The sequence below is a fragment of the Boleophthalmus pectinirostris genome, unplaced genomic scaffold (assembly GCF_026225935.1).
Source record: "Boleophthalmus pectinirostris isolate CB_2022bp ecotype Guang Dong unplaced genomic scaffold, ASM2622593v1 HiC_scaffold_19, whole genome shotgun sequence".
Classification (NCBI taxonomy): Eukaryota; Metazoa; Chordata; class Actinopteri; order Gobiiformes; family Gobiidae; genus Boleophthalmus; species Boleophthalmus pectinirostris.
This window is the reverse complement of record NW_026571140.1, coordinates 15,660,251-15,688,201: the sequence shown is the minus strand read 5'-3', so window position 1 is coordinate 15,688,201 and position 27,951 is coordinate 15,660,251. Positions and strand designations below refer to the sequence as shown.

At 37.7% G+C, this 27,951-nt stretch overlaps 1 protein-coding gene across 5 annotated transcripts; it reads right to left on the bottom strand.

Moving 5' to 3' along the window:
* Positions 1–561: 561 nt before the first annotated feature.
* LOC110175251 (myocyte-specific enhancer factor 2A-like) lies at positions 562–27,951 on the bottom strand. 5 transcript variants are annotated; one of them, XM_055154504.1, is made up of 12 exons: positions 27,838–27,857; positions 25,475–25,525; positions 18,023–18,114; positions 17,576–17,759; positions 13,050–13,253; positions 5,700–5,834; positions 4,749–4,908; positions 4,610–4,663; positions 3,928–4,061; positions 1,844–1,955; positions 1,643–1,733; positions 562–1,432 (listed from the first exon to the last, which is right to left on the bottom strand). In XM_055154504.1, the coding sequence occupies exons 4-12, from the start codon at positions 17,627–17,629 to the stop codon at positions 1,081–1,083; spliced, it is 1,296 nt and encodes a 431-aa protein (XP_055010479.1). In that variant the 5' UTR covers positions 17,630–17,759; positions 18,023–18,114; positions 25,475–25,525; positions 27,838–27,857; the 3' UTR covers positions 562–1,080. The 5 variants fall into 5 exon arrangements, with proteins under 5 accessions (XP_055010479.1, XP_055010477.1, XP_055010480.1 ...); XM_055154502.1 differs by lacking the exon at positions 18,023–18,114 and having other exon boundaries at positions 27,838–27,933; XM_055154505.1 differs by lacking the exon at positions 25,475–25,525 and having other exon boundaries at positions 27,838–27,854.

Genomic DNA, 27,951 nt, shown 5'->3' with positions numbered 1-27,951 from the left:
AAATTTTCTGAGTTTCATTCTGATTTTACTGGGATTTTTTTTTATTGTTAGGCCTTAATACATTTCTAATTTGATTTTGTATTATGTTCTATGTTTGTGTTTAGTTTTTATTCATTTGCCACAGTTGTTTGTTTTCATCATCTAGGCTATTATGTTATGTATGCTCTTAAGTCTAGATTTGTGTGTGTGTGTGTGGATGTTCATCAACTGAGGTGGTCTCATACTCTCACCAGCCCTCATCAGAAGAGGGCATCAGACTAATCCCACCTTTAAAATTACTACACATTTGCAGCACTTGCTCAAAGACAGCTTTTGGAAGATGTGCTCTCTTTAAAGTGGCATTGATAAGATCTTACTTTGAAATGTACCATGTTCAGGTAGGCTTATTGAGTCTCTTTCCTCCTCAATGGAAACTGTGTTGCTTTATCTACTGATCATGGTACAGCTTTTCACTTCCCTTTTGTGTAGTCCAGGTTGTTTTCATATATAAATTTGATAAGGCAACTGTCAAAATATTGGCAATATGATGTGGGACTACAGCAGAAAAGAACATCAAACCAGTTAAATCAAAAGTGATATATATTAAGGATACTTTATACAAACCAATAAGGACATTTGAAATACAAATACAGAGAAAGAGTGCATGGCCTTATGTTTAAAACCAACAACAACATAGTTCTATTGTATACTATTAGTTATAAATTATTTTCTATGTTCATACAAAATACAAAAAAACAAAAAAAGAAAGAAAAAGCACAGATGACATGATATTAAATAACCTTGTGATGAGTAAGAAAATTAAAGAAATATTGCTTTTATTCCAAGTTCCAAGCCCTGAGATATGCAACAAATTGAGCACTTGGCGCCATCTATTAGGGAAATCTAAAAGTACATTGTAACATTTCCTTGTTTTGATTATTAATTCTTGGATTGTAGCTTCACTTGGTGCCAGTTTCCTCAAAGGTTTAATATATGATTATTTTGGTATGTTCAAGTTGTTTAACCTTGGCCTTGGTCATTGTCCAACATCTGAAAACAGGTTTAATTTAACAGCAAATGTCTTTGATTTGGATCAGGCCCTTAGGTCACCCAACTGTCCAACCGCATGCGTTTGAAAGTGGGGCTCTCCCTGCCCTCTGCACGGCTCATGTGTCCAACAGGAAGTGAGTGGAAGTCTGCTCTGTGTGGGTGCTCATCACGGTCACTGGTACCACCCTCTTGGGAGCTGCAGGAGGAGCCAATGCTGTCTGTGGGTGACCTGCCCACCTCTGCCTGAACAGAGGAGGAGTTAGTGGAGTGAGGGGGAGGGGCCACTCTGTGAGACACACCCATGTATCTGGACTGGTTTAGGTGGTCGCGAGGTGGGGACAGCGGCTCAGCTTTTATGTTGATGTTGTGGTTTGAATTGATGGTCAAACTGGAACCTGCTGAACTAGGGACAGACAAATGCACAGGATGAACTTCTATTAGCTGTATTCACAGTGCAACTAGTAAATGAAGTGATTTTATACTAATGTAAAACATGTAAAAGTGGCTGAATGAATAAGAGCACAATGTCTTAACTTTGTGCCACACCTTCACTGTAGTGGGTGTTTGTGTCTTTACTATCCTTAGCCCAAACCTCTGATTCTGCCGCATTTACCTCAGAGAGTTTAGCTGGTGTTGCTGCCATGTTGCCATGGAGCCCAGAGAAGGGCCTGAAGGGGAGGAGAAGCCTGACAACTGAGGATAATCTGTCACAGCAACACAAACAAACAACATTAAGGGTATTCATGTGCACAGCTCATTTGTATTTGGAAACACATAGGTTGATAAAAACAACAGCAGCCCTACGTCTATTTACCATTGTTATAGGCGGAGCTGCTCCCTGAGTAGACCAGGCTCTGGTGCAGGCTGGGAGTTGTCATGGAGACCACAGGGGTGGACAGTGGCTGACTGGACTGTCTATGATTATTCTGTCACATCAGGGAAAGATCTCATTTAATTTTAATTATTTATTAGAAGGAGATAGCCAACCTTGTTCTGTAATAAAGTGAATACTATACAGAGTTTTCAAAATAAAAACAACCGAAAGTATATTAGAAAACTCTAAAACATATGTGTTGAAAAAGAAAGAAAGTTAGCAGGAGTTGGTTTATTGTGGGTGATAAATGCAATGCACATTTCAGCCACATGGTGTCAGCTATGTCGTAGTTGTTTTGAATTCAGGAATTGTTCTGAAGGAAAGCTTTACTTTAGAGGAGATATATTTATCACAGTGTATATGGCATTACATACAACTTAATAATTTGTCTCATGAACCATGCTCTCAGGCAAACAGCTTGATACCAGCCTTATTGTTCAATAAAGTGATGTAGCCTACACGTTTCAATGCATGTTTCCTGTGTCCTGTGGATGCTAGATGTAGGTTTTAGAATACATGTCTGGTGATTGTGTTTTATATTTAGACCAAAATATCATTTTTACAAAATGGTTTCAAGTTTTGCAGACAAAGTGTGATTTTTCATTCCAAGTGTTTGGTGACTTGACTGAATAGTTTAGCAAATTGTGCAAAAGTTCTGACACATTTAAGGGAAATGTGCCAAAACAGTCAGGAAGTGAGAATTTTCCCACTTTGGATCAAAACCAGTGTTTGATTAATGTGTAATTAATGAATACCTCGCATAGGACATGTACTGTTTTTAAACGCCTTGCAGTTCAGTGTTTGTTAAAGACAGATTGTTAGCTGCTTCAAGTGTCTTGTTCCTCTTTAGCAGTTGGTGTTTTAGTGTGACAAGTCAGAAATGACATCACCCTGAATGAGATCATTAGCACTAGACTCTGTGGAATAACTCGTGCTTGTGTGCCAAAACATGTCCTTTAAGCTATCACTAAGCTAACGCTGTCATGTTTCTCCTCTATTTTCTTCTCAAAATCAACAGCACTACCCCCTTCATCCTGTACGATTCTTGTAAACCTTCTTAGAAGAAAGGGTCTTGTATGTTTTTGTAAAGGACCCACCCCATTGTACTCCCTTGTCTACAAACACACACACATGCACACATATGCACAAAAGAGGAAGTGCAGTTTCAGAATGAACACAACAACTACACTCTGACCACAGACAACCCACAAACCCATCATCGCAATGGTTTTACACATTGACCCTTGCTAGTATGAACCCAAATGTGCAAAATATTATAATTCTAATAATTGTTCGCTAGTAGATTTGTGAAATTTATCAAGTCAAATTGAAAACTGAACGCCTTTTAACAACTCTAATCACACTGGCAAACCCACCAAGAGTCTGATGCAGATGGCCGTACACTAATTATAAAAAAGTTGCCAAACAAACTAATTATGCGTTTTCCATCACAGACTGTTCATTATGTGCTGTTCAAGAACATGTTTTCAAATAGTTCTGGATAATACAATGCTGCGCTCAACGACTATGATTTTCCTCACTGATGTTATGCTAGCTGTCTGAACAACTGATGCTGATTTAATGTGCATAAACTGTTAGTTTTCTGTTAGCCACAATTTATGTTTGTGTTTACTGGGCCTGACTATCATGTTTCAGACCTCTACAATCTGATATGCTGTGAAATGCATGTAATTTCGAAGTTCATATTTCAGTCTCCTTCAATGCTCTTGCATTTGTTTGTTTGCACTATGAACGGAATCCTACCTTTTACACATAAATTGCTGATCTAATCAGTATAATTTTTTTCCCCTAAAATGGTTTGTCTTTGCAATAAGAATAAAAGGAAAGAGAAAATAAGTTAAGTGTGTGTGTGTGTGTGTGTGTGTGTGTGTGTGTGTGTGTGTGTGTGTATGTGTGTGTGTGTGTGTGTGTGTGTGTGTGTGTGTGTGTGTGTGTGTGTGTGTGTGTGTGTGTGTGTGTGTGTGTGTGTGTGTGTGTGCGTGCGTGCGTGTGTGTTTTTCTACCTGTGTCATGTTTTTGGACTGGGGGATGACAACTCTCAGATCTGTCTTGCTTTTGGATGAAGATGTTGGGGGAGATTTGGGTGCCATGATCTTCCCCATGCTGCTGCCACTGGATGGACTTAAAAAACCATTCACTAACAGGAAAAAAAAAATCAAGAAATACAAGATTAGACTGGATATGTTTTTACTGTAATATCTGTATGAAAAAATATAGGGCTATGCCAGAGTTCAGCCAAAAATTTCACGTTTTACTTCTGTTTTATTTTGACCTAACAGGAAACTGCACAATAAAAATAGCAGTGAACCTTTTGGCAGTGTTTGAGAGAAGGAAAAAGTGGTTATATATAATAAAAGAGAATGAATAATTGATTTGATGCTCTTGCGTTTGACATTACATAACTGCAGTGTTCATATCTGAGACACATACTCGCTGTGTGCCTGAGTGGGCTACTTCAGGGTATGCTAGTTTAGTTTAAACTCACTAAAGATCAAGACAATGGTCCCTGTGCAATAAATTGTGGATGCCGTTTCCTGACAGGCTGGTGCTGTGGTGTTGAAGGATGAGTCAAATGTACTTATGGGTCCATTAAGCAAAACTTCACCTTAAAGGCCCATATTACAGTTATAATGTTGTTTCCTCATCAAAAACAAGATAGTACACACTACTCTCTTAAATACACACCAATATTACCGGATCCATTATGCAAGGTAAGGTCTGAGCTTCCCTGGTGACCACCTAAAATTCAGTAGAGAGCAGTCAGTCAGTTCAAAGCAGTGGTTTGAGTGGTTTGCAGAGTTACCAGTGAAATGCTAAGGCCCACCTGTGGGTCCAGTGCTGGGAGGTCTCTGGGGCGAGCTGTTCCTCTGGAGCTGGCTGTGAGCGGCTGTGAGGAGGCCGCTGTCCGACAGAGCTGAGGCTGCCCCCACACTGCTGCTGTAGGGTACACCGTGCATGAAGACTGGGGGAGCGTGACCTGCGGACTACAGATAATAGACTCAATAAAGGCGACATGTTAAATGGTAAGTGGGTATATATATATATATACGTGTATATAGTGCTTTTTCACCTTCAAGGCACTCAAAGCAATTTACATCAAGGAACCACTCACCCATTCACATACACATTCACACACCAGTGGGGGTTAAGTGTCTTGCCCAAGGACACAATGACAGTATTGAACTGTGGGGGCTGGAATCACAACATGTGTCTCAGTGGATCTTACCACTCAACTAATGATGTTTATGTTGAACGTGTGACTCGAACCGCTAACCTTTGGATCAGAGGACAACCAACTCTACCAACTGAACTACAGTCATGTTATGCTAAGTCAACTTTTTAAGACATTTGAATTATGTTTTAACAGTGTTCCCTCATCATTAGCTTACTCAAAGTTGCATTTCAATTGATTCATGTATGTTTGAGTAATCCTGCATTGTCCTGCATTTCAAGGCTTGAGTGATGAGAAAATTTCTGTTTTCATCTACCCCCTATCTCCTCCCACTTGCCCAGAATATCTTGCATTTGTTCAGAAAATTTTAATACCGGGTTGTGTATGATGTGCTGCCATAAAACACACACGCAAATCCACTGCTTGCTTCATTGAAATGCCACTATGAATCATGCTGTTTTAAATCAATATTGTGGTTTACAATGAACTAAATGTAAAATAACGATCTACATGTGTTAGAGTTATGACTGAGTACTAGAAAAAAACACAATATATCTTCTTTAAAATACATTCTGCAAAACCGCAAGCAATCAAGCAACTTACAATTTTGTGTGTCCTCATCATGTGGTCAAACTCCTCATTTATCTTCTTGTACTTTTCCTCTGTGCTTGGAGTGAGTACGTAGGAGGAGTCTGCATCCGGACTGTCACAACCGCGGTGCTCCTTCTTGTTCAGGGCCTACAAATTACACAGGGATATACTGGAATTGATATTTTACCCATGAAATCTGTATATTTTTCAAATGCACAAGTAAAACAAGATCACACAATAAGTGACATTTTCTCATCATTTAGCAGGCAGGAAAAAACAATAACAATGGCTTAAAGGGCCCATTTTATGATCTTTGCTATAATGTTGTTCCCTTACCAAAAACATACCTGGAGTTGTGTTTTGTTTCATTCATTTAACACACAAACCCTGCATATTTAGACTAGCTTCTTCTCTCAAATGAAAACGCTCTGTTCCACCTTGTGAACTGTGTTTTAAATCTCCAAACACCTTCACTAGAATCATTTGGATGATTTCACTTGTGGAATTGCCAATGTGTACTGAACTAAAGGTAAAAAGCTGTTAACTTGAAACTACCATTATGACATCGCAACAGTGGAACAGAGCGTTTTGGCTTTGGAGATGTAGGCAAACTAATAATAAAGGATTACTCAAACAGGTGGGAATAACACAACTTTGGGTATGTTTTTGAGGAGTTAGCAACAATATAACATGACTTAACACTCACAAGAATCAATTTTGTGTAACTTTAAATTCCACTTAAAAATAAAAGGAGGCTACTGTTTTGTCAGAGTCTAGTATGCTGAAATTTAATGCATGGGCAGACTAAAATGTAGAAATCAAAACAATAAAATAGAGGTAGATATATATACAGTTCACAACTGTATTAACTTCTAACAATGCATCATATTACATCTTTAACCAGGAATCTCAAAAGATGAAATATGCACTGAAAGCTTCTATAATGTTTCTCAAATGTTCACTTGATTTGAGCCAAGAAAGGGATTTGGCAATGTCACACTGAGTATTACATTGTTTATAAAATATACTAGAGGCTGGATGGATGAATGTTGATTTAAGGCACCTGAAGATTGGTGGGGCCGTTGCTGTACAAATCAAATCATGCTAACGTCATGTGAGCCTGGCCTCTGACAACACTCCTCTGGTATCCATCATGTCATCTCTTTTTCTCATTACATTACACGTCATAGAGTCACATAGCCAGATGGACAGTCAGGCCAGTGCACAAGCAGGGCTGAAGGATTTGGGAAATAATATCAAGTTGCAATTTTTCTGACAAGCACTGTGATAAGATTTGCGTTTTATGTTTTAATAATAGGATTCTGGTCAAAGGTCACATTTTAAACGCGTCCAAGAGAACTGACAAAAAGACTGAAATATGAAATGACTAATACAAGAATCACATTTCTGAACTAGGCTTGTCATGATAACAAATTTTGAAGCACGATATGTTGGTACAGAGATATTCTGCGAAATTGAAAGATAATCCCAGTAAATCATTTTTGAATAGATGGTATCATTAAAGACTCTATATATATATATATCTATATATATATATATATATTAGTGCTGTCATGCGATTAAAAAAATTGAGAGATTAATTAATTATGATCTGTAATTAATTAATCTAATTAATCTCATTTTAATCTCACCTAAAAATTGCTGAGAAAAGCCTTCAATTTGAGGTATTTTCATTTAAATTCATTTTTACATTATTGTGGCAGATCAAAAGACTGATCTAGATTTTAAAAAGTGACTTTATAAAGTAATTTATTGTTTAACAAATCTCTCCAAATTGGTTGTTGAGCCCAAGTCTCCATGAATAAGAAACTGTTTGCTGTAAAGAAGCAAAGACGAGGAAATCTGAACATAATAACTTTTGTCTACTTAAAGACAATAAAAAGTCCAGTCTTTCCTTAACCATACTAAAAATATTATTGATAGAGAAATGCTTTATATATGAGATCACTGGTTTTAGTCCTTGTTTTAGTCCTGGTTTAGACCTGGTTTAGACCTGGTTTTAGTCTGGTTTTAGTTCTGGTTTTAGTTCTGGTTTTGTCCTGGTTTAGTTCTGGACTGGATTAGTCCTGGTTTTAGTCTTGGTGTTAGTTCTGGTTTAGAGGCTCACAGGAGGAAGCGCGGTTTACGCAGCGTAGCGAGAAAACACGATCCTCACGGCAGCACGTCGGTGTCCGCGCAGTAACTACGGAAGGAAACGTGGTCCGCGCGTTCTCAGGTTAATGACGATGATGAAGGTGTGTGTTTGTGTTTGTGTTTGTGTGTGTTTGTGTGCGTGTCCCCTCATGTGGCAGGTCACTATAGGACAGTAGTGCAGACATCATGAGCCTATGCAGGTTGTTTTCACCAGTGACATTTAAGTTGTAGGCGATTTTATATGTTATTTTCTTTTATATTTCACGTCGGGAGAATAATTTCCAAGACACGAATGTGTTTTTACCTGTGCACCTGTTCTACTGGCTTTTCGACCTCGTCAATTGTGTGACTGACGCCACAAACGTGAACATGACGTTTACATCGCTCTTACTGCGCGCGTTTTGTGTGGGTTTCCGGCAATGAGTGGAATTACCGAAATAAAAAAATGTATAAATGTGTTTTTGTGTGCAACAACACATAAAAACAGGTTTTATAATAAAGCAACTCGCATACAGAAACACTAAAGTTAGAGATTAAAAATGAGATTAACGCGATTAAAAAACATAACACGCTAAATATGACTGTAATTAATTAATCGCAATTAACGCGATAATTTTGACACCCCTAATATATATATATATATATATATATATATATATATATATATATATATATATATATATATATATATACACACACACACACACACACACACACATATATATATATATATATACATATACATATATATATACACATACACATACACACACACACATATATATATATATATATATGTGTGTATGTGTATATATATATATATATATACACACATACACGCGCACGCACACACACACACACAAAGAGACACTATAATGTACTTAACTGTTTACTGAATATTATGTTGATGAAATATTGTAAATTGTAGAAATTAAATTAAAATTAAAATAAGCTTTGTTCCTTCCTATGATGGAAATTTATAGTGTGGAAAGATTTCTCTCATTCTGTCTTTGTGTAAATGAATGTGATTTCTACCTGAGACCAGACCAGTCATTGACGTGTAAAGGCTCAGCAAACATAAACTGTCCCCAACTTACAGGAAACTGTGTGTTGTCCCCAAATGTATGTTAAGTTGATTAGCATCAGCCTGTGAGACAAGTGTCACTCTGTGCTGATATGTATGTAACTTGAATTTCTGTATAATACTCAGAGCTCAAATGCTCTGGGGCAGAGACTAGGGGAGAGAGATTTGGGCAAATGTGGTAGGGACATACTGCTGGTGAGGAGAGGCTGTTGGTCTCTGGCCAGGGCAGGCCTAGGCCCTGTCCATATCTGGTGTAACAAGAACAAACCTTTGACTGTATTCCAAAAACTCATCAGACTTCGCAAATGGATTAATTATTTATCATCAAGAGAAATCTTTTCCACAACACATCCTACTCCTTTTTGAACATTTTGAAAGTATTGTGCTTCTATAAATGTTTAAATATTCAAATAATTCTAGTAACTTTATTATAGGTCAATAATTAGCAATAGAAATAGAAGTTAGTAATGCAAACTTTTGAAATGTACACACAATAAATTATTAAGCTCCTAAATATATTGTTCCAGCTTTCATATATTGAACAATAAGTCGATGTAGTACTTATTGCAACAGATATTTATGGAGGAAAACTGCAGCCTTTGCTAACTGTGTCCATTCAAATTGCAAATTCAACTTGATTCTGATTGACTGATTTGATTAATCTTGCAGCCCTAGCACACAGCCTACTACAGTTTGAACATACTTATGCTTATCTCTATGGTCCTCCCAACAGTGTCACTTAGACCGACAAACTACCAAACTACTCATTCGCCTATTGTAATGTTTTGTTGATGACCAAAGCCTTAATAATAATATGCATAAAATTAGGGCGGGTCAAATCTGATGCACTGGAAAAAATACCAATGCCAAATTTTCTTCAGACGCACTCAAAATCTTTGGAAAGCCCTTTGATATCACCAATACTGAACTGACATGCCACTCATCCCTATGGAAAAGGTATATATAATGTCTTGAATATTAGCATTAGATTAAAGGTCCTACATTACACAAACTTGACTCTTGTGAGCTTTAAGCCATGTTAGAACATTGTTACGTCCTCAAAAACACACCCGTAGTTGTGTTTTATTTCATTCATACATGTTTGCGTTATCCTTTATTAGTCTGTCTACATCTCTAAATTATCCAAATGACTCTAGTGAAGATGTATGAAATCTAAAAACACAGTGGAGCAATTCCTGTTTTATTACATGACATCACAAGTTGGAAGTGTGTTTTCTATTTGAGAAACATAGATCAGAAATAGCGTTATGTAGATAGATACAGATTTAGACACTGACAAATTCTCATACATCAGCCACATTTGTTTAGCTTGTTCTTGAAACAGTTGCTAACCCTATGAAAGAACATCATTTGGTGTCTTCACTTGATGTAGAGTCTATTTCAAACAGACCTTCTATATCAATGTTTTAGACAGTAGAATAATCCAGATGATCCTAACTGGAATGTGTTGCAACAAAGGAGAGGTGGGTAGACAATTTATGCTCGGAAAACACATCATAAATATTCAATCTAGACAAACTTCAAAGCAAATAGCATCACTGAGCAGTTTAATGACTCAGCCATGGTTCTTAATGCTGTCAGGGGAAATGGGCGGAGAGGGCCACGCGGGGGAGAGGACTACGCACTTGTGTAGCTCAGCATTGGGAGATTGTGAGTGTACACAGTCTCCTATTGACATGTAAACTCTGCCTGACCCATCATCAACAGGGAGGACAGCCTTTGCTAATCACTTGTAATGACTTCTATATTTGTATGTAACATAGACTAGATCAAATAAGAGTGCATTGTCTTTGGAGAGTATTTATTTATGTTTTTTTCCTTATCAGGGTTCAATAGAGGACATGCAGCCTAGAGGGATTTGATGCAAGTTCCACAGGCTATTTGTGGCCCAACACATGCTGTTTCTAACCACTACATCATGTCTGGCCATGCACAGCTATCTTTAAGTGGCTGTGAGGGGCTGAGAGAGTGAGGGTCTCCTTATCAGCTCAAATGTCAAAGTGGGCTTAACTGGATCTGCCAGGGCATCTGGATGTGTGCCACCACTGCTACAATAACTGTGGCAACACATGGCTATGAAGTATGTTACTGTTAGAACTGGAAGATTTCAAAGAATGGCTGGATTTGAAATTTTTCTTGTAATAGAGTGAGTTTAAAACAAATGATCAGATTCACCGTTTGTGAATTTACCTTTTGGATATTTCAAGGCCAAGTACAATGTAAACAACAGACATTTCACATTCTAGAACCTGAAAACCACCCAAACAATTTTCACCTCGCAGTGTTTTATCCAGACAGCAATTGTAGACCAGTGGACAGGTTTAGATGAAATCTGTTCAACTTTTTAAAGTGTGGGATTAAACTAGACTAAACCAAAGATTCAAATGATGCTTTGTGTCTGAAGTGAAGTTTTCACTTTTAGTTACAATGTAATTCATCTTTGTGCTCGGCAGGCAAATGAGGAACGCTGCATATCTTGGACTGCTGCTCTGTTGTTACTGAAACTCAACTCTGCTGCACACAAAGCCGTCTCATTATTATGACAAAAGCAATCTGTCAGGAGAACAGAGCAGGACTGACCAGTACAGTCAGGCTGTTTCCCCAGGAGGCCTTTCTATGTGTACGTATGGTAAATAAAACAAACAAGGTGTCCAGATGCTCCCAAGGACTGAAGAAGCATACTTTACAAGTGTGAACTGCCATGAACTGTACAGGCATACCCCACACGCCCAGTGATGTTTGTCAGTGTACATCTCTGAGTGATGATCTTATCTGTCTAAATAAGGATTAAATATGGCAGTACGCTTGTTGCAGATCATTGAACTAAAAGGAGCTACACACTTGGAGGTTTAAACTGAAAATAAGACAGAGACTTATTGTGTGGTCTATCGTAGCATCAGGAGATCACAACATATTCATTTCATGCAACCACAAAGAATGTGTAGAAACTTTCTGTCTGACATCTTTGGCTTGCAAACTCTGTGAATATCAACAAGGTGTTGCTTTACAAATAGGCAAATGTGCAGCACTAATGTTGCAAATAAACTGACCAACATGTAAAAAGCCCTCTGCCAATGCAGGCTTTGTTTTAAGCTGCTTGTCAGACTGCGTGATAATTGTGAGAACAAGCAAACAAAGATCTTAGGCAAATGACATTTGTTGTGCTGAGATGACACAGGTGTCTGCCTGTGGTTAGCAGGGGGAGCTCGAGTCTGCTGTTTGCCGTAATATGGACTGTCTCTGTGGGAAAGAGGGAGAATCAAATCAGGCCATTCAACTAAGAAAACAACTAAAACAACCACGAGGAGCTCTTCCCATGTGTGTGTGTTTGTTTTTCAGTCATTAATGCTTATGTGGTGGAGGGGAAGGCTGGAGCTTATCACACCAGTTAGTAAGGGTCCAACTGCCAAAAAATACTACCTCTGGCTACAAAGGGTAGGTCGAGGAAAAAGTCATATTTTCTTTGAACCACAGATCTTCAAGTTCCAGTCTGTTTAGATTCCTAATACTTGCCACTGTTTGGTGTGTTTATAGAATATAGAAGATTTATACCTTGGCTTGTATGTGACAGTTAATGTATGTCATGGCAAAATCCAGCAAAGTTTCTGTGAACAAAATTTGCTCTCCATTTCATGAAAGGGAGCATTTCTTTTTTTGCACTTGGCACTACTTCAGACTGTATGCACTGTACATGCGGTGACGGAGGGCCAGTCTTTTCAGCAATGTGTAGAACACACACATTAGAGGCTTACATAAACAGGCACAAAGTGAGTCACGATGACCATTCAATTTAATGGCAGCAGCAGAGGGGATGAGTATGTGCTGTGCGAGACAGGAGCGTGCTGCTAAGGGACCATGATGCAACAGCACTGATTACACTGCAGAAAGGTCGGAGGTTCAAAATGGAGGGTGAGGTTTGAGAAACAAAAGGGTGTTGTTTTTTGTTCAAAGTAGCAGCATGTATTTTCACTCCAGCTCTGAAGATGATATAGCAATCCAACCATCTCACAGAAAGACTTCAAGCTGCTACCACTGGCTAATCTCGGTATGATCCTATTGGAGTTAGCTCATAGTAAACATTGACACAGGCTTTGGTGGCTTACCTCCACAATGTCTGAGTTGGTCCTGCTTTCGTGTGGCTCATTGTACTCAGTGTATTTGAGCAGAACTTTGTCCATGTCTGTGCTGGCGTACTGGAAGAGCTTGTTGGAGCTGTTGAAGATGATCAGGGCAATCTCACAGTCACAGAGAACGCTCAGCTCGTAGGCTTTCTTCATCAGACCGAACTTTCTTTTCATAAATGTCACCTGAAATATACATGGAAATTAAAAACAAATAAAGACAAGATATATACAGTTACATCTATTTACACATTGCATTCTAGAGTTGTCATTTGTGTATTGTATTGCATTTGTGCATGTATTTATCACCTTACTAATATACATACTCAAATCATGAGGACCTAGGAAAAATCAGGTCCTTTGTTATTAGATTAAGTAATTAATATGATTTAAAGTTCAGGTTTAAAATAGGTTACAGTTAGGCTTAAGGTTAAAGTAATGCAATACAAATTTCCTTACAGAAACAACAGAGTAAACTTAAAGGCAAGGCAAGGCAAGTTTATTTGTATAGCACAATTCGTACACAAAGTAATTCAAAGTGCTTCACAGAATAAGAAATACATTAAAATCATAATAAAAACAAATCAAAACATAAATAATCATGAAGATTAAAATTTAAAAAAGAGAGACATAAATTAAACCTGCCAGTTTCCAAAAAGTACAATTGTTGGAGACTGTTCCCACCCAGCTACAAACTGTTTTTAGTATTAGTTTTCAGATTTAGATTAGTATTATACTCATGGATGGAAAATACTGTGTAAATGGAAACATATGGAAACCAAACTGTGTGTTATGAGTATTGTGAGAAGAAACATAATAATTTTACAGTCATTCAATTAAAATCAAACAACTTCTGCATTTAAAAAAACAACAACAAAAAACACTTCACTTTAAATGTGGATTATGGGAATATTAAATTGAAATAACATATTTTTGCTTATACATACTAAACAGATAAATATATATATATATATTCTCTCTAGGCAGAAACTTCTTCCAACTATGGCCAGCATGCAGTGGGATGAGTAAATGACATAACATATTTTGACCTATATCTCACAACATGCCTAGCATATGCCACATCTAATTTGGAATTTGAGTGCGCATAATCTGAACCTCATCATAAAAAGTCCAGAAAGTCAACGCTGTTTAACAGTTTATTTGCTTGTAGAATCAAATGTCAGGGCTGAAGACATAAAGCTAAATGGATATTTGTGGAGGAGGATGAAAGTCAAGGGAGCTTAGCCACGGCTATCCCTTATATGACAAAATAGTATTTGCAATAAAGCAGCAAGAAAAAAAGAAGGCTCGTCTATGTCAAAATGGCAGCAGTAAAACCTCACAAGCTTTTACAATGAATGTGGATCTCACAGAATCTCCTCCTCTAACCCACAGTCTATAAACTACTTGTATAGTTCCCACCCGGCTACAAACTTTTTTTAGTATTACTTTTCAGATTTATATTAGTATTATACTCATGGGTGGAAAATACTATACATATTAGAAAATATTTAAGGTTAACTTGCAGTTGTTCTTAGTATATATTTCTAGCTACCATAGAAGTTACTGAGTTCCAATTGTCCCAGTCATAGACTGTATATATAAATGGATATAACTAACCCACTAGCCACTGCGTTCCAAATAAGAAGTGAACATAAGAGCGCTTCCAACGCCATCAACTGTATCCAACTGACTTTATACTTGAAAAATTGTTGCCCCTCTTTCTGTAACTGCTGCTGTGAGCCTCATCATTTTGATCTTAAAATGTTCGTATTAACCAGCTCTACATGATCCTATTTTGTCTGTAAACAAATTCCTATTCCTAATAAGGAACTCGGCTCCAAAGTCGCCCCTGTAACTTCATTTGACTGGAGCCGAATGCTATGGGTGACGTCACATTCCCTTAGTCCACTTCTTTATAGAGTCTATGGTCCCAATGCACTGCTGTCTTTTCTTTCTACACCAACAAATACACATTAAAGCACTGTGTAGCCTGCTCTGATTGGCTAGAAACAGTTGCAGATTAAAGTAATTATTCATACATGCAACATTCACATAAATAAATGACGATATTTTATTGATCGACTTTTGTATAGAAGCACGGTCTAAAATGCCTCTAAAAATATGTTAAACAGTAACTTAAGTACCAATTTTGGCAGCAGCACATGTACTATGCAGCCATGTAACTGCACTATTACTTCAGTGCAACTACCACTGATAACTTTCATTATTATACAATTAGCTCTTTACTACCACATATTGGGTTTTATGTTGTATTTCTAAGTTGCTGTGTCCCTTGTGATTTCCCTTTTGGATCAATAAAGTTTGTCAAAGTTTAACTCTATGTGGGCCTCTTTTAATAGCCACTGCTGTGGTGTGAACAAGGCAGTGGAGAATGTCCATGTGCATGTTTTTACCACAGAGACCCTGCAGCACACATAAAGAGGAGCTGAGAGGACAGATCACAGTCCGGTCATGTGTTTGCCCTCTTCACTGAGCAGTTTACACCCTTTAAGTGATTCATGTGCTCTCATCTTCTGGGATCCTGACTCATATTAGCACGTCCACACAGGCTGCCTTTAGAAGTGGTGAAAATATCATGTGGATGTCAGGCTGGTGGTAAATACATACTTACAACAACAACAATCATCACTTTTTACTTTCCCGACCAGTAAATGAACACCTTATATAACAAGGCTATAGGCAATATGGCAATAAAACTGTGATATGATCTCTATGACATTATGCTATTTTTGTTAGATTGTCACTTGGGTGCTCTGTTTAATGCAACGCCATTACTGAGCTACATCCGGCGCTGAGTGACAAGTTGATTTAACCAAATGCAATGCTGTGTGAACTGTCAGAAGAAGCGGACGTAGTTTCTTCTTAGACAGTGTAAATCTACTTCATGCTCATGAATCATGATGAAAATAAAAAAGTAATCAAATCTCGGGGAAATCACAATATAACTATAACTATATATCCTGACCCTAGAATCAAGGGATGTATCAATTATGTTACAGTTATTTTAGTGAAATCAATGGGGTTAAAGCCTTTTGGAACACTCGATGTTCAACTTTCATAGAACTAAATGGAAAATATTCAGGATTACACAAAATCAGTTGCAATTCTCTGAACAAAATTGTTCATATTTGTAAATCACTTATATTAAATTTGAAAATTTGAAAATGTTAAGTTTAGTAGCATCATCGACAATCATGTGCATACTATCACTGGTCCTAAAATGGACGTGAAAACTTGTATCTCAATAGTAAAGTACATCTGCTGCAGTAATGGTATGTATAGTTGCACTATGCAATGCCAGACTCAACACTTGACACTCTGCAGATAAAGTAGTAGTACATCCCAATATAGTTTACACATATCTAAATTTAAAACTGGCACATTTGATAGGCCAACAGCAAACTACTGTCTATCTAAAAATGTCTGAGGCAACCAAACATCAAATACAAACATAACCAATGCATATTTATTTTCCAGCCACATCCCTATTTCCAGCCCTTCCTTCCAGACAGACTGGTATTTGTTGTGCTGTGGGGCTGATATATATAGAGGAGGCAGACAGGGAGAGATTCCAGTGGCCGGCATAGTGGTGGCGCTACGAGACGCCAAGCAGAGAGGGTGCTCTGTGTCCCTCACCCTGACCCACCCAGCTAATCATAGGGTGCTGTCCGGCCCGAGCTAACCCCAAATTACTGCCCTTGCCACCAGCTATGACCGCTCACAACCCAAAGGAATCCAACATGGCAATCACAACAACTCCTGAAATCGGAAGAAAACTTGCCTGGCAAGTCCAGAATGATATCTCTCTCTTTGGTTTATACAGAGGGATATCAGTCTGGTCCCCACTCCCTCTGTGGCGCCTTGAGTCAGATTCCGATAGAACCGTGCAATCAGATCTGTTTATTTCAGTGACACATGTGAAATGAAGAAGCTCGTTGGTCACTTATTATTTTGACCAAAATCAAAGCAAAATCAAACATATCTCAAGTCAAATGTAGAGAATTTAGCGCTTCACTCATTGATTCTGCAGAAATATTGACTGTTTTTCAGTCCCTAATGCTATTTCTTTCTTTCTTTTTTCCTCAAAATCTTGCGAGAAAAAATTGCCACAAAACTGTGCACATGAGAAAACTTGTCTTGAGAGATTTTTTTTTTTTATTTGTTTCAACTTGGATTTGACGAAATGGTGTACTGAAAAATGTGAAAAAATGTGAACTGAATTGCCCAATTTCTTTATTAAAAATAGTATCAAAATCTCATCTCGTCTCATTCTCGTGGACCAAATCTCATGTCTCATCTCGCCTCTGGTAAGCAGCCATATTTGTTTTGAAACTAATGGACCATGCATGTCCCTGATTGTCAGTCATGTCCATTTGAACTCAAGGTAATACAACAGGTGATCAAACTCACATCTACAACTATTGGAGTAAGTATGTATTCTGGATAAGAAGAAAACAGCAACATTTCCATAAAAATGTGCTTACCTGACGATTTCTTTCATCGAGTATCCGGGTTATTTGGATCTTTTTTCTTCCCATTGTGATGACAACTTATGCACAATCTGAAAATTTTATATAAATATCTGCCACCCAGGAAGTTTCAGATCACTAGAAATCCCAAAAGCATTGTCTTGCTGTGAGCATTGTCAGTCCAGCTCTACATGGCTCCCTGAAAAACAAAGAGAGAAGACACAATTGCATGCACATTAATTTGAGCAGAAGATGCTAGCATTAGACACAGGCATATTTCATTCCATTGTTTGATAATGACAGCTCTGTGACACTGCCTCGTTGACTAAAGCACACATCATCAGCTGCCTCTTACCAACTTCCCCAACAGGAAAAAGAGTGTATGTACGCAAACCACTTTGAACTTATCTCACACAATCTACAAGGTCAACATGATCTTACTGTATTCTGACTCAATTTTACCGTTAAAGAAGAGGTTATTGACGCTTCCTCCCTATAGGCGTTGGTGAATGTCTCATAGAATAACAATGCTTTTGGATGGGACACTGTGATAGCTGTAAAACAGATAATAGCAAATTAGATTCAAATTTTGAAACAGTATCCTACTTTTACATAGCAATATTCACAGCGCCTTTTCTCAATGGTAACATACAAGAATCCAGCAAATATGAAATCATGATCTCTTCAGTCCATTCTATTGGCTGAAATAAAAAATGCACGAAACAAAGAATTGAAGGAATTGAACTGCAAGAACTGACATCATGATTATTTGAAAAAACAAAACAAAAGTATGTACCATCAAACGTTAACAATACTAACACTCATTACAGATTAGACAAGTAATACACAAATGCCCAATCCATTTCATTTCTGTAACTAATTAGAACAATAATATAAAAAGCCAATAACAATTTCATTAACAATTATGCAATCCCAGAAAGAAATTATATTAAAAGTAAATAGCAATCCAGTTTGTTCATTTTAAACAACATCTTAAAGAATCCAAAACAAGCCCTATACAGCAACAACAGAGAAAGCAATCCACCTACTGTTTGATTACCAAGCTACCACATCAGTATCTCCCAGTACCAGTGTTGAACCCTGGGTTTTCCCACTGTGTAGCGCTGCAGAATTGGCCACCTGCCTCTCCTGTGTCTCTTCGCTCTCTTCTCTTCACCCCAAGCTCCTTAACGCTCTCCTAATCTCATCTGATCTGGGAGGAGGCAGAGTGAGGAGGAGGAGAGGCTAGGCTTTATCCTAACCCTCCCTGGATTACAGTATGTAACCTGTGCAGGCCAACAATGAGAACGAGACACAGTCATTGAGGAAAACTTGCATTCTGTGATGAACATGAGATCAGATAGACTTGTACAATGGTCACTGACAATAGGAGATCTTGTTTATTCTCTAGGGGAAGAGTGTAGTTACCAGTTTGAAAGCTTAATCTCTGAATCTCTCTAGTTTAGAATTCAAAATAAGTCTATAACACTAAGAATAATAGGGGAACTAAGGAAATTGTTTTTCTGTGTTATTATCTGTGGGTTGTTCCTTATTTTCCTAGCATTGGCACAGTATAAATTCTGTCTAGGCTATGCATAGGCTATTTAATTAAATAAAAACAATTATTATTGGATTTTAGGTTCCATGAACACACAGACAATGCATACATATATTGTCCAATAAATAGCTATCTAAATTGAAGGTAAAATATAAAATAAACACAACTTTAAAGGTTACTTTTACAAGGCTGAAAAAGTAATACAATTTTAAAACCTTTACTTTGCTATTCAACAGTTAAGTGAGTTTGCTGTGTTAAATAAAGTACAGAATGTTGCAGTGACATTGGCTTCTCATCACTGCTACACTTCCTCAGTTGAGCGGATCAATGCAGATGTAATATGCCCCTATGGCAGAAACCCGATCTGGCAACGTGAAAATCAATGAAAGTCACTGGACACGCTCACAGCAGCCAACACTTACGGCACAAAGACCTACTGTGTGTGATCCCGACATGTCAAGACTCCTGCTTTGGTGAAAAGCTCAAAACAACAACACCTCTGTATAAAGGTGGATAATCATAGTTTAATCATAATATGTATTCAGGAGTTAAAGAAAAACAAATACATTCTCACTCTGCTTCTCTTCCTCACTCGGCTGCATGTCTCCTTTACATGAAGCCTTATCCGAGGCGCAAACCACAGGACCTCTCTATCTCACTCATGAAATCTAATTCCCCTTATTGTACATGCAGGACCATGCTTTGTTCTAGTGTGAAACATATTTTTATAAATACAGTAGGTTAGTACACAATGTTGTGAATGGTGTTTTAAAGATGTATAATATCAGATGTATAGCCTCACTCAACTAATACATTTAAAGGCATGTTTTAGTCCATTTCTGTTGGATTGTCAAATACCAGTTGTCTGAGCTTCCAACCTGAGCTATTTTCTTTTATCATTTTCATTAAGGACAGGCCACCTCCTTCACACAGTCTGTACTTCCTGTTGTGTTCTGCACACTACTTCCTGTTTTATGACCTGTGCCACTAGTTTTCTCCCACAAACCACACATATAGTATATCACCACATCATTATAAACTCATTATTTGTGTAACCCAGTTTACAGACAGACAAATGCTTTTTTCTCTCCTAATAATGCTAACCAAACATAGAGTGAGCTGACCATTTCAATCTGATTCTGATGGAAAATACAAGGGCAAAAACATCTTAAATGATTTTAATACTAAGGAAAAGACTCAATCCTCTTTACCAATTCTGATATCACAATGATAATTACAAACATTCTTTCTTTAGAAATTACCATGTGGCCTTATATCTGTTTAATCCCTCATTTTAAGATAATTCTAAAGCTATTCAGTAAAGGTTAATTTCTGTCCTGTGAATGCGACTTTTTTAGTGTAGATACCTACTCAAATTAGTAACTAATTTTGATATTAGTATTGATTAGTATCTGATTTCCAGTATCTACCATAGTCTTCTGTTCCTGAGAGGGAAATACATATTAAAGATGCTAAGGGTAAATGATGCGGGGCCTAGACAGTACAGGTTAGGATTAGTACTAACATAACTAGGAATCTTTTCATCAGTCTGTCTCATTAATGACAATGGTTTTATCTTTTAATTGTGTTGACCCCAGTATGACCTCTGTTTCACACTCTCTGATCCAGGGTGTGTCTTTACAGGCCAATGTAAAATGTTTAATAATTTTTTTTTTAAATTTTTTTTTTTTGGGGGGTGGGGGTGCATGCGTGTGTGTGTGTGTGTGTGTGTGTGTGTGTGTGCATGTGGTAAACAGACAGACTTGGCAGTAGATGCTCCCTGAGGGGGGTGAGATCAGCCCTCTTGACTGGCTCTAGTCTTTTACACCTCCCTGTTTACTGAGTACAAACCCTCCACCAGAATCTTTAAAGTGAGGGAAGCCTGTGACAATGTATGGAAAAACATAAAGAGTTGAAGAAAGTTAAAAGGCACTCAGATGAAATTAGCATATTTTAGCAAATTGAACAATGCCCCAAACATCTTGAAAACTGAGCCCAGAGTTACTTCATGTGCCACAAGCCACAACAGCTGCAGTCTGCCTGCAAATGACAGAGGACTGAACCACCAAGTGTTCCACGTTTGGAGTGCTTTTACAACAGGAACATTGGTTTCATAGAAAAACCAAGGAAACTAGTGTGTGGCTGGTGTGAGCTGGCAGCCCAGCAGGGACTCGCGCTGGGCTCATTCCTCACACAGTCAGACAGGCAAGCTGTAGCCTCAGGATTCATGCTGCTCAGTATTGACACTGGCCTCTGTGCTTTTCAGGTCACCAAGCTAATGACTTTTAGCCACATACGCCATAATTAAACTCATCTTCCCCGCTAGCAGCACTGACGTTTAATGCCACGCTGAAGGCTAAAGATTAGATGGCTCAAACTGTCAGTGGCCACAACATGAGACCCCAATCAAATGAGCCAAGATCTGCTGAGCTATAAGGACCTGAGGAATCTGTAATGAAGGATTACAACTCTGTGGTCTAGTGCAGTTCTCGAACCGTTCACACCAAGTCCCACCTATGAAAATATTTGGCCTTCCAAGCACCACCAGATCTAAATCAGATCTAAAATTATTCTATTTTAGGTCTAAATTAGATCTAAACCAGTTCTAAAATAGCATTCATTACACTAGTTCTAAACAAGAACTAGCCCAAAAGAGGACAGATATGTGGATTCAAATTGCTACTGCTGGTCTTATAGTGCAGTGGGTCTCAAGCTTTTCACACCAAGGACCACCTAATATCTGTCTCTAAGTCTCAATAGAAGTAAACCTGGAAAATCAGTCTTAAATCAGGGCTAAACCAGGTCTAAAATGGACTAAACTATGGATAAGGATTGCGTGGCCCTGTAGCCAAAACCACACATTTTTACTATACTTTACAAAGATGTGTGGGTCTGGAGCCATACCTTGTCTGCTCAATTTCAGACAGGTATGACTGACAGGTGAATTAACCAATCAGAGAGACACATGTTCAGTTTGTGTCAAAAAAACATGGTGGCTTACAGGTAAAACAAGTAGTGAGAAACAGTGAAAAAAATAGTGAGACATAGCACAGATTTCTGCACAATCAACAAGCAAAGCACTAAACTCTTATTTATCTCAGGTAAAATAAGTTCTACATTTGTATATATTTCTATATATTCTGAATGTGAGAATTTTTGAAGAAATGTTCAGAATTTGAGAGAGATGTGGTAGTAATTAGTGGCTGTGGTTTGGACAGTGATTTGACACCCTTTAGGCCCGTTCTGGACCTTCTGGATTAGAACAGTAGAAGGGACTGGCTGGTCTGGCAAGGATAAGGTAGTTCTAAATAATGATCAACCCAACGGAGACCAAAACATACATAGATTTATCTTTAAATTCAACAAATACTCAAACTCCAGAGGGTGACCAGAGGCAGTCCATGTACCATAGTTTGATAAACAATGGTCTAGTAGCCTTTACACTCATGAGGAAAATCTGCCTTGTTACTCACTACTGTGCTAGTAAAATCAGTAGGATAGCCGTCTGCTCATTTAATTATCGTCCCGCTGTGATGTCATTTCATTATTGTGTTGCTTTTACAACAGTGGCAGAGAGCGGATAAGATTTTCCTGTCTCAACTCAGAGACAGTGATGTCATGCTGGCTACAAGATTGAAACACAAGCTGCAGGTTCACTTCTAGTAAACTGCTCTTGTCCATACACTCCCCATGCTCTTTATAAAGAAAGTTGGTCTGACATCCCTCTACAGCTTTATGTCACAGTTGTCAGTTAGAGTTGAAGCTGCCGTGTATGGTGGTACAGTGAAATGATGCATTTCCAAAGTGTAATCGGCGAGCATGTGTTGGTTTATCATCCTAACAGCCACGACAGAGCGCAGATTTGCACGGGACACTAAATTAATATGATATTTATAAATCTGCAGCTGCTCCATGCATAGCTCATTCCAAGGACCCCCTGAATTCAATTACTTATAAGGACACTACTTGGAAGACTGCATGAGTGATCCCTGGCTACACTCCTCTCTTCTAATGTATGGTATTACTAAAAATATAACAATAATAATAATGAAATGACCAAAAAAATGACAAGAGTGGTAATATACACAAAAAATGTATAGGCTAGTATAGTAATGGCAATCAAGCCATCAATAAACCAAAACTAATCTTATGGCTAATCTGATATAAATACTCATTGCTAAAACCTAGTATGGGTCTCTAATCATAAATTCTATCCTTGAGCAAGTGTCACCCCAAAACTTTGACCCAGGTCAACTTTTTTTAGGGATGCTAACCATGCGATCTGCTGCTGTCTTAGCAGTATGACAATATGGAACAGTTGTTGTAGCATTCTATTGCGTGGGAAATACAATCTAAAATCAATGTCAATATAATTCAAACCCAACACTGAATAAGGTTTCCCTAGTGGAGAAGAGGAAACAAAATGATCAAAAAACATTTATGGTTAATTTGTGTTTTGCTAATAAAAAGTTGGCCAACTAGTTGACACCATCCAAACTCATGCAGGCTCCCTTGTGTAAACAATGATATACTGTGTCTAAGCACACATCTGTATCCGGGCCAATCTTTTGATCTCCTAAATGATATTCTAATGAGTCCTTTAACAGTTGAGTTTGCTCCTGCTCTCATCAAAATTCTGTTCTTTCAGCAAAGTTGTATCTTCCTTTTTATGTTGTGGAAAGTAGATCTGAGGCCCTGCACCGAGGGTCCTGCAGGCAATCTCACAACCCATTTCACATTGACTCACACATGGTCACATGGCCACACTGTGAAATGCAAGCCTTTCCACCACTCAATAAACAGACTGTATGTGTGGTATAGCATGTACACAGCAAAGAGGGTGACTAATTCAAGCAGGAACATAAGTAGTATTTATTAACAGTAGCACATCCAAATTTATAAATGCATGGACTGTCAGTTTGAAAGTACCTTGTAACTATTTGAAAGATATGTTCACAACATAAGCAGGAGTTCAATTATGAGTCTGATAGAAAATATTTCAAAAAGTACAGTAATGTACTTAATGTAACAATGGCTATTATTTTGAATCACATGTCTATTTTAAGTTATTTTAAGCATTTATAATGCTGTAGTACATAGCTTTTGTCAAAAAGCTACTCGGGTAGTATTCACAGTTGGAACTTAAGTTTTACTTACTACTTTTATTATTTCTAACTATTGGCTAATACAATTATACTATTAGATATTCTTATATAAATTTTGAAACCATATTGTACAAAAAAAAGCAACACACTACACAAATTCAACCTAGGTGTGAATATGCTATAAGTACCATAAAAAAATGTTACTAGCATTAAGAGGCCATCAAGCAGCAGAGACCTAAACCACTTTCAGGTCTGGACCTCGTCTCAGCAAATCAACAGTGAGTTTAATTAAGTCACCCCACGCCGCCATTGGCTCTCAAAGTGTTTGAGTTGGCACAGCCGAGGAAACCAATTTAATCTCACCAACAAAGGGAGTTTTATGCAAGTACAGGAAAGTCGATTGCAAGACTAATATTTGGAAATTGTTTTATTTGATTTCTGTATTTACCTAGGGTAATATCCGTACTCTCTTTTTGGCAATTTTAGCATCAAACATGGGGTGTGTGGCCTGGTGGTGAGACGGCAGGCAGCCAGAGGTTTGGCTGATATGAAGAAATGGATTATTGGGCAGACCAGGACAGTGCCATAGGAGCTGAGTTCTACAGCTGGGCGGAAAAAGTGTGGGTAAAATTACACTTAAACTTTTCAACTCCCATTCACTTGATTAGTCAGCACAAAGACAACAATTTATAACATTAGTTTTAGAGTTTTGCTTTAAAGTGTCTGTTCTCAAAATTTATCTTTTGATAGTACAGATAGATTGCATTTAATTCTAAAGTATTCCATTGTCCGATAATCAGAAAGTTCACAGTTAGCAAGTTAGCTGTTGTTCGTTTTACTGTGATGGCAAAACTTCACTGGACTCTGAACTGAAGGTAAGTGTGGTTTAAATCTAGAGCACTGCAAACCATTTAAAATGAACTAGATATGTTCATCAAATTTTTAAAGCAATAAAAATCAGGTACAGCGTCTTTAAATATGCCAGAATAAATGAAATATTTTGTATCTGATGCGAACACGACTAGAGGTGTTTTCAGTGTATATTTTGTAATATATATTTTCAAGGTAGATAGTCAACATTGTTGTGTCTGTCCAGCCCTGGGCAGCTGTGGCTACTTAAGTTCACCGTTGAGTACGTGAGAAGTGAATAAATAAACCGTGAAATTGTGAAGTAACGTAGAGCACCTTGAACCAATTCATTATTAGTATAATCCAAAACACTTCCAGAATTGAATTTGCTTCCATGCTTACCTACAAGTGTCGATAACTGTAGGAATGCTGGAGATGTTATCAGTCAATAATCTGAAAGTGAGAGAAAAAGTTACACTGAAGGCTTATGGCTATCGGCTACTAGAGTTTGACAAAGGCTACCGATAAAGTTTGTCAGTATTACGTAAGGAACAAGGGCAAATATGTGACAAAGTAGCAATTCTATATCCCTGTTGCCATTTTGATATAAAGCAATTTAAAGAGAGTTGCAAGAATTTTCCATGACAAGTCAAGACAACTGAAAATTCTTGGGGAAAGGGGGATCCATTAAATACAAATTGCATTATATAACATTTGATGATTACTATGAGAAGAAATATCATGGTTTTGAAATTAATAATTTTATACCATGATTGAACAATAAGGCGTGAAATCTGTTATATTTCTGAAATAAATATAGATGATAAACAATAACAGTGAAACAAATTTATACCATTGACACAATACCCTAAGAGCAGATTTAAACTACAAAATTTATTCTAAATTGTTTGTGATTGTTAGAATAAATCCATAAAGTCATTACTGTGACAGATCTACAAGAACTGGTCTAAGTCAAAACAAAACAAAACAAAAAAAAAACAAGCCCTTTACTACTACTACTACTACTACTACTACTTGAACTTAAATATTTTGAAATATTTACTATACTGAAATCATACATACATCATATTTATAGCTCATACATTAGCATTGTCTGCTGACATAAGTTCAGCAACTGTCCAAAAAAAAACAAAAAAAACAAAACAAAAAAACCCACTCCAAATTAACTTTAAAATAAAACACACACACAGCAGGCGCTTTGGTGCAAAAAGAGAAGTCTGTGCTTCACAAGTGCTGCTATTTCTGCTGACCACAAGGCCCCAAATATTCAGCCATTAGGGAAACTTGCAGGGGAAGGAAATAGCACTGGGGAAACGGATGGACACAGAGGAGAGGTGGAGGTTAAATGCTGTTAACCATGTAAAGTAAAGTAAAGTAAGAAAAATACAGTCATATATATACAGTGACATTCTACTGAAACTGCAAGCAAGAGGAACATTTAATGTATTTTTAGCAAAATACATTAAATATTCTGTGATATGAAACAATGATGCTACATTATAAGCATCATCAAAACTGAACCAATGTCTGAATTTATGTGAACATTAGGATTGTCAAAAAATCTAAACAATGATACAAATCAATACTAAAACTCATTTGAGCAGGTATACTGAAAATACTGAAAAAATATAGGACAAAGTTGAACATTTTTCAGAATGTCTTCGAATTACAAGATTAGAAATTCCCAACCTAGAGGGTAGGATGCGAATACACAATTTTTGCACTGAAAATAACATTTGTTAACGGTTTTAAAATGATCTTGGTTGTATAAAAACCTATAATGAGTATGTATCTTTGTATTAAAATGTAGTATATTTACATGGTAAACCAGAGTACCTCTACATGTATAACAGTGGTCTATACAGCAGTGGTCTTGTGTGTGCTGGGCAGAGGCTCCCATATGCTCCCTGTGGTCATCACAGTATGACAGGGTGACGTGATGACCATGACCTGATTACCTGTACCCTCAAGCCTGTAATCACAAAAGCCAGAAGACAGCCTGCACTGCTGCTCCACGGACAGACGATAGTTCAATGTGAAGCTACATCACAAGAGCTGCTAATGGAATATGAAAACATATAAGATATACAGACCAGCCTTCTTGCACCCTCCTGTATACTCTAAATGGATTAAAACTTTGTCTGTCGTAGTGGCTAGTGAAACCGATCATAGTATGAATTGGGATATATAGCTATTATCCTATTTGATAGACTAGAGCCAAGAAATCTAAGTTTTGGACAAGGAAGAACTTCAAGAAATCCACTTGTCTAAGCAGGTCCTCAAAGGTTATGTCCTGTCTAAAGAAAAAATAATAACTGTGAAAACCTGATGACATTAAATGTAAGGTGAAGGCCCCCTGTGTTGTATTTGAAGAACACAATGTTGTGCAATAGAACAATGTCTAGGCCCACCTCAACTGTTTATTTTCACTACAATCAGCAACTAATAGCTTATACGTCTACTTTGTTTACGCAATTAGAACTCATGTCTCTTTTTACACTATTTCTCACGTCTATAGGAAGCTATCGTTTAAGACAACTACAGCGTCCACACGCCTACTATCACAACAAACCAGAAGATAGTCTACTGATGGACACAACATTGTCCAATAGGCTATTTAACTGAAATGATCTTGTAGGCTGTGGCTTTGATCAAGATAACCCGTACAGGCAAGTAAAGCTGTAGCAAAAACAAACAGCCTATTACCATGTAGACCTATGCAGGAGTTCCGCGGCTGTACTTACCCAAAGCTCTTTTCAGTGCGCTGATTTAAAGCCGCGTACGCCTTGTCCAAGGCAGGAGACACTTCCCCGCTATGTTTGGGAAACTGACAAACTCGGACAGAGTATCGACGTATG

Bases quoted from the DNA above. Each gene is read 5' to 3' on its own strand.
- LOC110175251 (XM_020941385.2), bottom strand. From the start codon at position 17,629: ATGGGAAGAAAAAAGATCCAAATAACCCGGATACTCGATGAAAGAAAT. The intron at 5,835-13,049 runs GTAAGCCACCAA...TGTAATTTGTAG, and splicing joins CCAACTCAGACATTGTGGAG to GCCCTGAACAAGAAGGAGCA. The intron at 4,062-4,609 runs GTGTGTATTTAA...TTTTCCTGTTAG, and splicing joins TAATGGATCCGGTAATATTG to TGAATGGTTTTTTAAGTCCA.